The 15115-nt window shown below is 34.7% G+C and overlaps 1 protein-coding gene across 3 annotated transcripts in view; it reads left to right on the top strand.

Moving 5' to 3' along the window:
• Positions 1 to 15115, top strand: part of ITGAV (integrin subunit alpha V) — a 118435-nt gene that overhangs the window by 14485 nt on the left and 88835 nt on the right. For all 3 annotated transcript variants that reach the window (XM_044669723.1, XM_044669725.1, XM_044669724.1), the window contains one exon: positions 2791 to 2918. In XM_044669723.1, coding sequence (XP_044525658.1) covers positions 2791 to 2918 — 128 coding nt within the window. The remainder of the gene's footprint in view (positions 1 to 2790; positions 2919 to 15115) is intronic.

The raw sequence follows: 15115 nt of genomic DNA, 5'->3' as shown, positions 1-15115 counted from the left end.
ACAGTCTGCTTTTGTGACCATGTGGCAACTTACTTAACCTGTCAGTATTCCAGGTAACTTTATAAGACTATTACAATTATATTGTTGAAATGGTCCAATGGTCCATTGCTCTTGCTGGAGTTCCTCATACAGAGAAATCACAAACCTAGATATATACAATCCTTGCATGAGCACCAAATTAGTTTTTTTCCTCCTTCCTGCTGAAAAATAAAGGCAAGAAAGCTCTTGTAAGAAATATGCATAGTCAAGCCAAACAAATTTCCATATAGGTTATGGCCAGAAATGCATATATCATTTTGGTTGTTTAGTACATCGACCCTCTGTCCAAAGGTGAGTAGTATTCTCTATCACTTGGTCCTTTGGAAACCATGGTTGATCATTTTGTTGATCAGAATTCATAAGTCATTCAAAATTCTTTGTTTTTACAATGTAGTTTGTGTCATATAAATTATTTTCTTGTTTCTGCTCATTTCACATTGTGTGTTTATGGAAATTTTCCCACATTTCTTTAAGTCCATGATCATTTCTTACAGAATTATAGTATTACATTACATTGATATTTCATAATTTGTTCAGCTATTCTCCAATAAATGGGCACCCCTATACTTTTCAGTTCTTTCCCATCCCAAAAAGAGCTGCTATAAATAAATATGTAAACATAATCATAGGGCATAGTTCCAAATTGCACTCCAAAATGGCTATAACCACAAACAGTACCCCAGTGTATACCTGTTTTCCATTCTTTACTGCCAATATTTCTTGTTTTCTGTTTTTTCATCAACTTTTATGATCTCATAGATTTATAAGATTATGGATAATTTGGATTTCTTCCCTTGAAAATTGATTGTTTTGGCCTTTTATCAGTTGGGAGATTGGTTCTTAATCTTAAATCTTATATATTTGAATCTGTTCCTTATATATGTTGGAAATAAGAACTTTATCAGAGAAACTTGCTGCAAAAGATCCTCCCAGTTCATCCCTTCCCTTTAAAAATAAAAAAAAATTCAATAATTCATTGTTTTCTTTCTAGTCTTAACTGTATTAATTTGCTTGTGCAAAAACTATTTTAATTTTATGTAATCAAAATTGTAATTTTAATCTTTTGTGACCTTCATCTATCCCTTGTTTGGTCATGAACTACTCTCTTTCCTTACCTAAATGGGAATTGCTTCCTTGTTTGTACTCTAATTTGTTTTATTTTATTTTTATTTATTTGTTTAAATAATTTTTATTTTTTAGAAAAGTTATCATGATTACATGATTCATGTTCTTACTTTCCCCTTCACCCCCCCCCCCCAAAGCCGATGTGCATTTCCACTGGTTTTAACATGTGTCATTGATCAAGACCTATTTCCAAATTGTTGATAGTTGCATTGGTGTGGTAGTTTGGGGTCTACATCCCCAATCATGTCCACCTCAACCCATGTATTCAAGCAGTTACTTTTCTTCTGTGTTTCCACTCCTGTAGTTCTTCCTCTGAATGTGGGTAGCGTTCTTTACCATAAATCCCTCAGAATTGTCCTGGATCATTGCATTGCTGCTAGTACAGAAGTCCATTACATTCTATTTTACCACAGTGTATCAGTCTTTGTGTACAATGTTCTTCTGGCTCTGCTCCTTTCGCTCTGCATCAATTTCTGGAGGTCATTCCAGTTCACATGGAATTCCTCCAGTGTATTATTCCTTTGAGTACAATAGTATTCCATCACCAGCATATACCACAATTTGTTCAGCCAGACCTTTTATTTTATTTCCTCCAGTGCTATGTATACAGTGAGTACTCCATAATTGAGTGATTTATTCATCTTTAATGATTAATTCAGAGTGTAATGGCTAAAAATATGTTGCTTACTAGGTTATTTGACTATGGTGTTTCTCAAAGATGTCTATTATCTCTTTTTAAAATTGAGCTTCAAAATAAAAATCAAACCATTCAGTTTTCTATTTCTGAGTTATCTAATCCGTTTCTGGTATCTTCCTATATATATATATATATATATATATATAAAAGAAATTTGCTCTTGGCCCCTTTTTTTGAATTTTTTTCTTTCCATTTTGCATCATGCTATTTTCCAGGAGGTTTACACTTCCAAACCTTGTCCCCCAACCTCATGGTTTGTTGAAGATGCTTCTCAACTATATTTTCACCTCTTTGAATCTCTTAATTCTTTCTCTTTCAGGAAGCTTTCTTTTACTTAGGAGAATGGTTTGAAAACTTGCATTTTCCTCAGAAGTGTATATGAGTATGATTTAAGAAATTCCTTTCAAAATCTTGAAATGAGTCTCAATTCACTATCAGTACAAATCTGCAAAGCTTAAGCATGATGAAATAAATACTGTGTGTGCTATACATATTAATTGCCATAGAATTTTAGTGAGAAGGAAAAGACTATATTGAATTGTAATATTGCATCTCTTAGCTTTTTGTTGCAATGGACATAGTACTGGCCTGGGGTCAGGAAGATCTGAGTTCAAATGTGGCCAGCTGTGTCGTCCTGAACGAGTCACTTAACTCCTATTTGCCTCAGTTCTTCATCTGTAAAATGGGGACACACTGGAGAAGTAATGGCAAACCACTCCAGAATCCTCTCCAAGAAAATCTCATGGATAAAAAGTGGGGTGAGATAGAGACAGATATGACAAAACAATAAATGGCATCATTACATTGTGGTTACTTTGTATTTGAAATTTGCTAAAAATGTCAAGCTGGACATTTCAGTATCAGAAAATTTTTACTTTAATTTTTATAATGTAAAATCTTGATTCCTTATGTCTTTTTTTAAAAAACAGAATGTTCCTTCTGGTTGGAGCTCCCAAAGCAAACACTACCCAACCTGGCATTGTAGAAGGAGGGCAAGTACTCAAGTGCAGCTGGTCTTCCAATCGCTTGTGTCAGCCAGTGGAATTTGACTCAACAGGTAAATACAAGATAAATAGCCCTTCATTTAGTTAGCTGCTAGATTTGAGCAATTATCTTAAATTGAATAATTAATCACTGCAAATAGGATTTTTCTTCCTTTAATGTTTCTGGATTTTAAAACATATTAAATAAAATATACTTTTTTCCTCCGACTCCAGTGAACATCCAAGGAGAGTTTAAGTGTTCAGCTGATAATTTTCACTAAACTTTGGAAAATTCTGAAAAAATTTATGTTTCCATAGAATTTTTTGTTTCCATTTTGACCAAAGAGGCAGCCCTGCAAGTAAAGCCAAACATTACTTTGTTTGGATCCTGTGTCTGCCAAGTTAATGTATTATTTCATCAACTGCTAATAAGAACTGAGTCCCAACAAGTGTGAATCTTTCAAAGCTTTGCTTTGTGCTACCAAAACCAGTTAGACATCTTTTTTTATTCAAGAATTTTTATGATTAAAAAAGAAAGTTTTTAAAGCTTCAAAAATGTATGTCCTTATTTCAGTCCAAAATTTTCTGGGAAACTGGCATTTTGTTGTTCTCATGACATCAGAGTATAATCTACTGGGACAAAGCTGAATGCAATTATCATGGAATTGTGGAATAAGGTGTGTAGGGGGATATAAAAATGATCAGTAGTAAGGCTCAGATTTTGCTTTCACTTGGCATTGTGGCCAACAGTGTGGGAAAGGAAACATTTGTACTTACATACTTTTAGGACTCAGTATGCACATATACTGGAAAGCTTCATGAATCCTCAAAGAAATATTGTCATATTCCTATGAGACATAGTTTTATATAAGTTGGAATTCTAGTGATTAGTGGTCAAAGTCTACCATAGGATTTGACAGTTTGTGTCTTCTAGCAAGAGGCCTAACTCATTTGCACATTTTATTTAAGCTGATTCTTTCTGTCTCCAAAATTCTTTGTATTTATGAATGAGAATTATAAGAACTAGAAAGGAGCATTTTGAAGAAAACACTGACTTTCCAGTCAAAAGATCTTGGTCAAATTTTAGAGTCAATATTAGTTGAGCATAGATGACTAATTATTTTTTTCTGTTCTCTTTGATGTGGTCTTGGCCATCAAAAGTGTTTTCCGATTGTTATTGGAAAACATAGGACACCTTACCCCCATCCCCTATTTGAACTCTATTTTAAATACTGGTTTTCATATCTTGCTTTAGGCTACCATTTGGAAAAACCCCAAGGGTGGGTGAATAGGCTCGGTTTTACAGCAAATGGGGAAACACCTGTGATTCAGAATGTTATGGGTCAGAGCATGTGTATCTGCCAGGAGAAAATGTATACTTTTAAAGTGAAACACACCACATTTCAATTTTGTCAGGCTGGACTTGTTCAGATATGTTTGTTTATTTAGTTTCAGAGATTACAGTGCTGCACACAGTAATATAGGGACTGTTCTTTCAGGCATTTGGCTCAATGTTCATTCAGTTAACTCACAGTTCAATGAAATGTGAATCTGGAAACAATCATATTTTACTTTTTCTGTGTTATATTTTCGAAGTGTAGTTTCAGCAATTGAATGTGTTATTTGTTATGAGTTCTGAACCTGTTGGCAAGTAGGATTAAATGTATTTGAGAATAAGCTTTTATTCCAGTCCTTTGACAAAATCACAAATTCCATAGGCCACTTCTCAGAATAATGCTTTTAAATGCATAAAATGAAATGCCTAGGATTACCAAAGAAAACAATTATATGAAAATAGATAAAATTTTTTTTTTTTAAAAATAAGTTCAATGATTTCAAGTTAAGACCTCTTGCTCTAGAAAGAAATAATTTTGTCCTAAAAAGGAAAAATCAAGCAAGCATGAAGAATTAACTAGATGTATGATCGGAAATTCTGAAACCTTGTGTATAGTTAGGTATTATAGTGAGTTTAAATCTAAACAGTTTTCACAGAAATGTTACTGACCTCTAAGAATTTATAACTTAAAAAAGAGCAATAGAAAAGAAATGTATAAATACTAGACAGGACATTTTTATCCTATGTAGAATACATATTAAATTCAGAACCTTTTTTTGGACTTTTAAAAATTTCTATTTCTTATACAGGAGGATGTTCATATTTAAATTTTTCCCCTTTCTTTGCCCAATTAATAAGGGCTTGAGTATAAGCTGATATAGAATTTTTTTTTTAATCTTTTTTTTTTAAACCCTTGTACTTCGGTGTATTGTCTCATAGGTGGAAGATTGGTAAGGGTGGGCAATGGGGGTCAAGTGACTTGCCCAGGGTCACACAGCTGGGAAGTGGCTGAGGTCGGATTTGAACCTAGGACCTCCCGACTCTAGGCCTGACTCTCACTCCACTGAGCTACCCAGCTGCCCCCTGATATAGAATTTTTAACAAGGCAAAGAAGTCAGAAAACTGTCAGAGAGGTGTGAAAGATGAAAGGGGCCTTGGAGGCATCATTCATTTTGGAGGAAGGGAAAAGAAGCTACGCATTAACAATAAAGAATGTACATCTGTTGTGCTGATCAACAGTTTTATGGATCAGTTTATCCTCTAAATGTTTACGTGTGTCCAGATGTTAGACTAAGTATAAATCATAACTAGGCCATTTTTCCCACTGCTTGTCCTAGCACATTGCCATGCATTGCTGCTCAAGAAAAATCTACTTGGTGTTTTCATTTTAAGATAATACATAACATAGTTCTTTGGATTTTTAAAAAGTTAATCGAACACTGCATGTTATCCTTTCTTGACTTCATAGAATTCTTTTAAAAAGATCTAGAAATTTTATTTGAATTTTATTTTATTTTTGTATGATAAAAGTAGGTCTGTATAAACTAATAAACAGCCATAAAAACATAACAGTAAAGTTAATTGTATCCAAACCAAAGTAAGAGTTTTCTTTCATGTGTAAGTTGAAGTAACAATTTTATGTCTTTCCCCATGTTCCACTGGAATAACGTAGTTTCCTTTTTGTATTAACTATTGTAAATGGGGTAAATGAAATGCTGGATTTAGAAAAGGAGAGAAAGGAGGACTGCTTGGGCAAGGATAACTGACTAAGAACAAATACCAATGGGGATTCACCTTTATGTCCACAAACACAGGACTTGGGAAAATGAGCAACACCTAAATGGAAGAATTGATGATGACAGTTGGGAAGCAGCTGTCACTTCAGACCAACTCAGCCAGGGGTTTCCTATTAAATGACAATGAGCCCTTTGGGTTGTGGAATGAGACAGGAGGAAGTTATAAAAACACAGTTTAATACAAATTTAAGGGTAAAAGATGTGGTGAAAGGTCACCCTAAAACTAGAGGAGTTGGGTCAGGCTCTACACTATTCTAACACAGGCTGCCTGGATTAGCCTAAAAGGCTGGAAGGTGAATGGGTGTCTCACAACTTGAGTTCATTTCTGTTCCAGCAATGATCCAGCACAGGCACCAACCAAATAAATCCTCTGAGAAGTCAGGGAGACTGATCTTGCTTGTCCACCAAACAGGACAGCTATTCTCAACCTGCTCTCCTAGGTCTTGCTAGTTGAGATGTTCCAGATGTTGCTCAAGGCTCAAGGCTCAAGGCACAGAGATACAGATATACCCAAAATCGAAGCTCAGGTCAGTGGCTATGACTTCTCCAAACTCCTTCAAACCCCCAACTACCCTTAGAGAGTCCTCTGTGTTCAGTCCCTTGCTGTGTTCCAGGTTGACAGGCTAAATTTCTAAATCTGCTTTTAAAGCCTATTTCCTATTACACTATGTAGCACCTTTCTTCTGGCAAGTATAGGTACATCCCACAATAAGAAATCATTATTTTGAACTGGATAAGAAAAGGATTAAAGGAGGAAATGAATAATGGAGAAAGAGTGGAAAACAGGCAAGGGATAAGCAAAAGTAAAAAGTGAAAATATAACAGATATAATCAGAAAAAGGCAATGGACAGGGTGAAAAGGACAGATGACTTCATGCTCCATTCATCCATTCAATCATTTATTCAATGAATTTCCTTCATAATTATCAGACAATGATTAATTCTTTTAGTGTCTTCTAGCCACTTTTTCTTTAGGATCTCCCACCATGATACCTCATGCTTCATATTTCAAACTTTTCCTTTCCTTTTCCCTTCCTTCAGAACTCTTATGTGTCCTAATACTTTAGGGAAACAGATGGCAGTGGATCAATTAGAAAAATAATTTGTATTCAAATATTAGCTCATTTTGTCTTCTCTCCCAGGTAATTTAACCTGACTATAGTGGAATTGTGTTCTTATTAGTGTGAGTACTATAATACATCATCCAATCCTTTTATAATTTCAGATCCTATGTGATTGTTGCCCATGTCTTACCATATATTCTCCTTCTTTTTTTTAACCCTTAACTTCCACCTTAGAATTGTAAAAGTGAAATTTGGGAAATGCCATCTAAAAGTATATATATATATATAAATATATATATATATATATATTTACTATGGACATGTGGGAGACTTTGAAACTACATTTCCCATGATTCCTCATGGTAGACAGGAAGTGGGAGGATGTAAGAGAAGGAATATAAACTCCTGTAGTGACTTTGAACTTCCTCTTTAGCTACTGGGCGCAGGAGGAGAGGGGAGGTAATTATGGCTGAAGCGGCAGTTTTGAATTCTTACAAGCGCGTGGTCTAATGACTTTATCTATCAGCATGGCTTTAATTAAAATACTAATTTATATATTTACATCAGCCTTTATTATTTTTAATAGTAATAATTGTGGCAACCACGAAGGGATCCCTTCGTGGAGTTTATATTCCTTCTCTTACATCCTCCCACTTCTTGTCTACCATGAAGAATCATGGGAAATGTAGTTTCAAAGTCTCCCACATGTCCATAGTAAATATATATATATATATACTTTTAGATAGCATTTCCCAAATTTCACTTTTACAGAATCAATACTATGTATTGGCTCCAAGGCAGAAGAGTGGTAAGGGCTAGGCAATGGGGGTTAAGTGACTTGCCCAGGGTCACACAGCTAGGAAGTGTCTGAGGCCAGATTTGAACCTAGGACTTCTTGTCTCTAGGCCTGGCTCTCAATCCACTGAGCCACCCAGCTGTGCCCCACCCCCCGACATATATTCTTTTTATTTTTTAAACCCTTAACTTCTGTGCATTGGCTCCTAGGTGGAAGAGTGGTAAGGGTGGGCAATGGGGGTCAAGTGACTTGCCCAGAGTCACACAACTGGGAAGTGTCTGAGGCCGGATTTGAACCCAGGACCTCCCATCTCTAGGTCTGGCTCTCAATCCACTGAACTACCCAGCTCCCCGCCCACCCACCCCCCAACCCCCCAGCTGACATATATTCTTGAAAGAGGATCTACCTAAATTTTTGGAGTTTTCCTGTAGGTCTTCTAATATTTTACAAATACCACTTTAGGATGCAAACTGACCACTCATTATTCCTTTTCTCCTTTTACCAACAACCCACCTCCATTCTGAATGCATATTTAACTGAATGATATCCTAAGTGATGTTTCATGCACACATATTTTTATGCTCACCACAATGGTGAACTCTTTTTTTTTAAAAGAAACTTTCATTTATTTATTTATCTATCTATCTATTTATTTATTTGTTTGTTTGTTTGTTTGTTTATTTATTTATTTTAAGTCCTTACCTTCCATCTTGGAGTCAATACTGTGTATTGACTTATAGGTGGAAGATTGGTAAGGGCTAGGCAATGGGGGTCAAGTGACTTGCCCAGGGTCACATGGCTGGGAAGTGTCTTGAGGCCAAATTTGAACCCAGGACCTCCTATCTCTAGGTCTGGCTCTCAAACCACTGAGCCACCCAGCTGCCCCCTTGTATAACCTTGATTACTCTTGTGGTGACCAGTAATTTTGATTTTTTCATATATTGCAATCCCCCCTGTAATTTTTTCAGCCATAAAGAATCAGTATGACAATGCTACTTTTTAAAAAAGACTCTTAATGCCTTGAGGTAATTAAAAGTACTTTTACAATTTCTCCGATACAGTCCAACCTGCACTCTGCTTCCTATTGGTTTGCCTGTGGTATAGATTTCTTGTCTGCATTTCCTGAAGTCTAGAAGTTTTTGTTGATTTTGTAACCTTAAATATTATTTATACTTTCAAGTGGCACTTCAGGTACTGTATTGTCGAGAATCTATACTTAGAAGTTCAACTGTAATCTGTGATGTTATAAAAACACTAGAAAATCTGTTCCATATGTTTGTTTTCCTCTTTCTAGTTTCATCTGCAAATGATCTGGGAATAATTGGGTGTCATTAAAAACTTTTTGCAGGCTTCTTTTTCTCTCTTCATTTTTTATTATTATTTTGGGGTTTTGGAGAGAAGTATTATTATTTATAATCTTCTGCTGTCCTGAATTACAGCAAATTATGTTGTATTTTCAGCCAGTGTGGCCCCTAGGAAAGGGTGCCATAAATTTGTCTATTAAAATACATGAATCTTTAAAAGGTTCTTAATGAATGGTGCTAATTGTGGGATTTAAGATAGCATCTTTTTGTTGCCCTCTGAAATCTGGGTAGGTGACATTTTTTTTTTAATACCCTTACCTTCCGTATTAGAATCAATACTGGGTATTGGTTCTAAGGCAGAAGAGTAGTAAGGGCTAGGCAATGGGGGTTAAGTGACTTGCCCAGGGTCACACAGCTAGGAAGTGTCTGAGGTAGATTTGAACCACGGACCTCTCTTCTCTGGGTCTGACTCTCAATCCACTGAGCCACCCAGCTGCCTCCTGGGTAGGTGACATTTTGCTTACTCAGAGTGCTAGGCCTTTTCCTTTAAGGAAGGAAATGGCTAGGATTCTTTTTACTCTTTTAAAAAAATAATATGAGCTTCTTCAATAGTGAATTCTAGGCTCAATTGATTTTTTTTTCCTTTTTTTTCTTTCTTTTTAACATTCATTTAAAAAATTTAAGTTCCAAATAATTCTCTTCCCTCCGTACTCTCCCATACCTGTTGAGCATAATTTCAAACTGTTATTCAGAATTGTTGAACCAATTCACAACTCCAGCAACAGTGTATTAATGTATCTATTTTTCTACATCTCTATCTTTTCTTTTTTCTGCTTTGTGAGCCAGTCTGATAGATGTGAGATGGAACCTCAGAGTGATTTATTGCATTTTTTTTCATGATTATCAATAGCTTTCATTTCTTCTGAAAATTATTTGTTCTTATACTTTAACCATCTATCAATTGAATAGTCCTTAGTTTTATAAATATCACCCAGTTCCTTTATCAAAAAAATTTGCTGTAAATTTTCCCCCTTAGCTTTCTGTGTTTCTGCTCATTCTGTCTGCATTAGTTTTATTTGTGAAAATCTTTTTAATTTCATGTAATCAAAATTATCCACTTTACCATGATCCCCTCTATCTCTTGTTAGATCATAAACTCTTTACACATAGATATGATGAAAAATTGTTTCTTTGCTCTCTAATTTTCTTGTTATATTTTCCTTTATTTCTAAGACATTTATCCATTTTGGACTTATTTTAATATGTGATGTGAAATGTTAATCTTTTTCTAGATTCTGCTAAATTGCTTTCTATTTTTCCTACCGATTTTTGTCAGATGGTGAGTTCTTGACCCAAAAGCTTGGGTCTTTGGGTTTACCAAACACTAGATTACTATGGTCATTTACTACATTATGTAGTAAATGTTATTCTAACTATATATCTAACTATATATATTTACTATATTGTGTAGCTCAGTTATTCTAACTATATATCATTCCATTTCTTAGCCAATACTAGCTCATTTTGATGATTGCTGTTTTGTAGCATATATTGAAATTTGAATCTGCTAGGATGTTCCAGGTTAAATTGTTAAAATAGGTGGTTTAAGGGGCAGCTGGGTAGCTCAGTGGAGTGAGAGTCAGGCCTAGAGACAGGAGGTCCTAGGTTCAAACCCGGCCTCAGCCTCTTCCCAGCTGTGTGACCCTGGGCAAGTCACTTGACCCCCATTGCCCACCCTTACCACTCTTCCACCTATGAGACAATACACCAAAAGTACAAGGGTTTAAAAAAAAAAAAGGTGGTTTGGTACTCCTCCAATGTAAATGGATGGGGCTTTTCTCAGTTCTCACATAGCTTCACATATATGTTTATACCTGGATAGCTATAGTATAAATATGCTATATATATTTATGTCTAGATACTGTACTATTTGTACATCATGTATTTATACAAATGCAAATATATGTGTGCACATATTTAAAATAGATTCAGAGTAATTTTGGGAGTGGGATGGGAAGGCATTGCTACTTGGGAAAGATGAGGAAAGGCTTCACATAGAAGAATAGGAGAGTCAGGCACTGCCTCTTAGAGGAACTACCGATTTTAGGAGGTAAATATGAGGAAGGAGTCCATTCCAGGCATAAGGGACAACCAGTATAAGGGTATGGAGGGAAATGATGAACTATCCTTTCTTAGAAATAGTAATAAGGCCAGTTAGATTAGAGCCACAGGATATGTGAAAGACAGAAATTTGAATAAGACTAGAAATGTAAGTTAGAGTCATTTTATATTAGATCTTGGAAATCATAGGTTGCCATTGGAGTTTAATGAGTAGAAGTAGTGACATCATCAGACCTGCACTTGATAAAAATCACTTTGTCCACTGAGTAAAATGGGTTTATTCTTTGAGGCCATTAGAATATTATTTAGGGCACTACTCTGTGAAAATAAATGAAGCCTAGAGCTCAATTGATAATTATTCTATGTCCTTGATAGATAGATGAATTATTTCTTACCTAAATAAATCCAGAACTACTGAAACTAATTTTTTTCTAACCTAATTTTAAATTTGGTAACCATTCTTTTGCCTTAGTATAGAGAAGTGAACTTTTAAAAGCATTGTCTTCATTTTATTTCCAGGGTAGTTAGTGAAAATTAAAAGATCACTACGGGGCATGAATTGTACACTTATTTTAAATACAGGAGCTTCCCTGAATTGTGATGAAAGAAAACACTTTTAATTCAACCAAATATGCATATGCTTTTAAAGCCAAACAAGTAATTTATACAAAAGTTTTCATTTGTGTATCAGTGGTTAGCTCCTCCAAATAAGTATTCCAAAAAGGAAAATATTTTCGGTATACCTGGCACAGCATATTGTAACATCTCATTTGACTGTGCCATTTTTACATATATATTGTATAATGTTTTGTATTTAATAAATATTGTAAACCACTACCTACAGGATATAGGTTTTGTCTCTATTGAATTATTTGACATTGCTTCCATTGTCATAGTTGTAGTTGTTGCTCTTACTCCTGCCTGTACCACTTGAATATAATATTGATTGATAAAAATCTAAGAATAATATTTTAAATAAATGTTTCCATCTTAAATATCAATAATTTCATAGTTATCTGGAACAAGAATATTTCCAAATTCAGGCCCCTAAAAGATAAAATCAAAATCATATAGAAATAAGGCAAGGCACATATCTCTATCATCCTGAAAGAAATTATAGTTAGACTAAAAATAAGTAAGCCTACAAAAAATGGGCTTGCATCTTAATTTTTATTATCAATAATTTTTTATTGAATAAAAATGTTTCTTCTGCTTAGTCTATATTTTTAATGCTTTTCATTTCAATCATATTAGAGATAATGATTATTTGGTAAGCCAACATCTACTTAACAAGTTCTTAAATTTTTGTGGATCAGCATTAATGATGGGGTGATTGTGGGAATCATTTTGGTTTGTGATAATGCTTTGATTTTAGCACAATTTTAAAATCTGTTTTTATTGATGCTTTTAATTTTATATCACCTAGATTTTCCACTCTTATCTTTCCTCTTTCTGTCAGAAAGGCATCTTTGATTAATAAATTCAAAAAATAATAAGCTATATGCGTTGTTATATAGTCATGTCCACCTCCCTTCACCTGTATAAAGGAGCAACAAGAGTTATTATCTTCTATTTCTTTGGGGGCTAAGCTTCTTCTTCAGAATTTTAAAACATTGATTTTTAATTGATTTGTGACTGTTATTTCCATTTCCAATGCTTTAGTCATTGGGAATGTTGTTTTCCTGATTCTTCTTCATTTTCTTTTTTTTTTTTAAACCCTTATCTTCTGTCTTGGAGCCAATATTGACTCCAAGGCAGAAGAGTGGTAAGGGCTAGGCAATGGGGGTTAAGTGACTTGCCCAGGGTCACACAGCTAGGAATTGTCTGAGGCCAGATTTGAACCCAGGACCTCCCATCTCTGGGCCTGGCTCTCAATCCACTGAGCCACCCAGCTGCCCCTCTGCTTCATTTTCTGTTGCAGTTTATTGATTTATTTCAGGGATAATTTGAGATCTGTATTTGTACTATGAAGGATGTATGATTTGCCAGTACATGAAAGATAGCATGCACCTAATATAATAGGATGGCAATTTATTCCAGAACCATCTCTTTCTATAAACTCTTATCATACTTAGTTTTTAAGTATTTTGAATTCATAGTTTGGCTATGAATTCAAGCCCAGGTTTCCTACATATAGGAAACTATATAGTGATATAAACCTATAGTCCAGAACCATATCTAATATATAAGTAGTTGATTAAGAAAACAGGAAGAGAAATAAATAGTAGCCCTTTTTTAAAGGGAAGTATTGAGTAACTGAGCTCAATTTAGGCTGTAAGCTGACCTCATAAATTAAAGTTCCCTTGATAATTGCAGCTCCAATGAATAGTAAAACTAATAGATTCCAGAATTTAGTATTAAAACATATATTTCTTAATAGGGTTTTATATATATATAAATAAATTAGGAAGACCTTTTAGAAAGAAATTTTAATGTCTAGATTTAAATATAAATTTTCCACTTAAAAAAGTATCTTTGACCTAGTCCATTATTCCTAATATTTAATTGTAGAATTTTAAATTTAGAGGGTATTTTAGAGATTATTTTGTCCAAATATCTCATTTTATAGATGGATATTTTGAGAGGCACAGTAGTGAATGGGATAGAGAATTAATTAGAGAAGAGTTGAAAACTTATCTTACTGCCTAGTCAGTAAGCCTAGTCAGAGCCTAGATAACATAAATTTGTAGTGGATCCAGTCAGTATGGTATTTGACTTTCTACAACTCTGTTCAGCAGCTGAATATGAATGAATAAAGCAGTAGTGGGAATAATTCAGAGTTGGAATTTGATAAGAAATTATTGGCAGTAGAACAGAGGAGGAAGAAGGAATTTAAGAGGTGAAGATAGTATTGAACTGACAAAGAGGTCAGGGTAGTGAAGATAGTGTGCTTGTTGCTTAGTTGAAGGCCTGAGAAAATACTGAGTAGTGAAGGGATTGAAGATTGCAGTGAGAATGAAGATAAGATTAGTGATCATAAATCATGGGGAAAATTGAAATAGTAAAATGTTATTTTTGGAGAAAGATATTTTGGAGTTCACAAACATAGAACATGGCTTGATCAAGGGTATGAACATCCTTGTGTATAGGTGAGGTGTAGGAGAAGAGTGGGTTATGGGCATTAAATAGACTGAAAAAAAGTGATGTTAGGATATTTGAGGGGGTGAACATCAGTATGCAAGTTGAAGTCCATAAGTGTGAGACCAGGAGTTGGGGTATAGCTAAATTTAGATAGTATGATTCTTTTTTTTTAAACCCTTATCTTCCATCTTAGAATCAATACTGTGTATTCATTCCAAGGCAGAAGAGTGGCAAAGGCTAGGTAATGGGGGTTAAGTGACTTACTGAGAGTCACACAGCTAGGAAATCTATGAAGCCATATTCGAACCTAGGACTTCCCATGTCAAACTGGCTCTTAATCCACCAAGCTGCTTTGCTTCCCCTAGTGTGATCCTTAAAGGAGAAAAAGATTTTGGGTGATGATGATAGGAGAATATGGAAGTGGTAAAGAGGTAAGTGGCAGAGTAAATGGCAAAGTGTGGTAAAAGAGGAGTGATATGTATTCTAATTCTACCACTGTGACCAATGAGATTGCCAAATTTATGGTTTTTGTTTACCTTTCTCCTCGCATTCTTGTTAGTTACTTTAAATGTAGTTACTTTAAAGTAGTGGGGAGGTGATTTCCAATGTAAAGAACATTTTTCATTAGGAAAATAGTAAAATTTTAAAGTTTAGGTGAGAGCTTAAATTTTGTTGTTGTAAAAATATTTTCTTTAAGCAGGGCCCACCTGTAATTCACTTCTTCACTAGGTTAGAGAAGAAAGACATTTTAAAAGGAAATTTTATATTCAATT

The sequence above is a fragment of the Gracilinanus agilis genome, chromosome 3, assembly GCF_016433145.1.
Source record: "Gracilinanus agilis isolate LMUSP501 chromosome 3, AgileGrace, whole genome shotgun sequence".
Lineage (NCBI taxonomy): Eukaryota > Metazoa > Chordata > Mammalia > Didelphimorphia > Didelphidae > Gracilinanus > Gracilinanus agilis.
The sequence above is the reverse complement of the archived record's forward strand: the minus strand, read 5'-3'. Positions and strand labels throughout refer to the sequence as shown.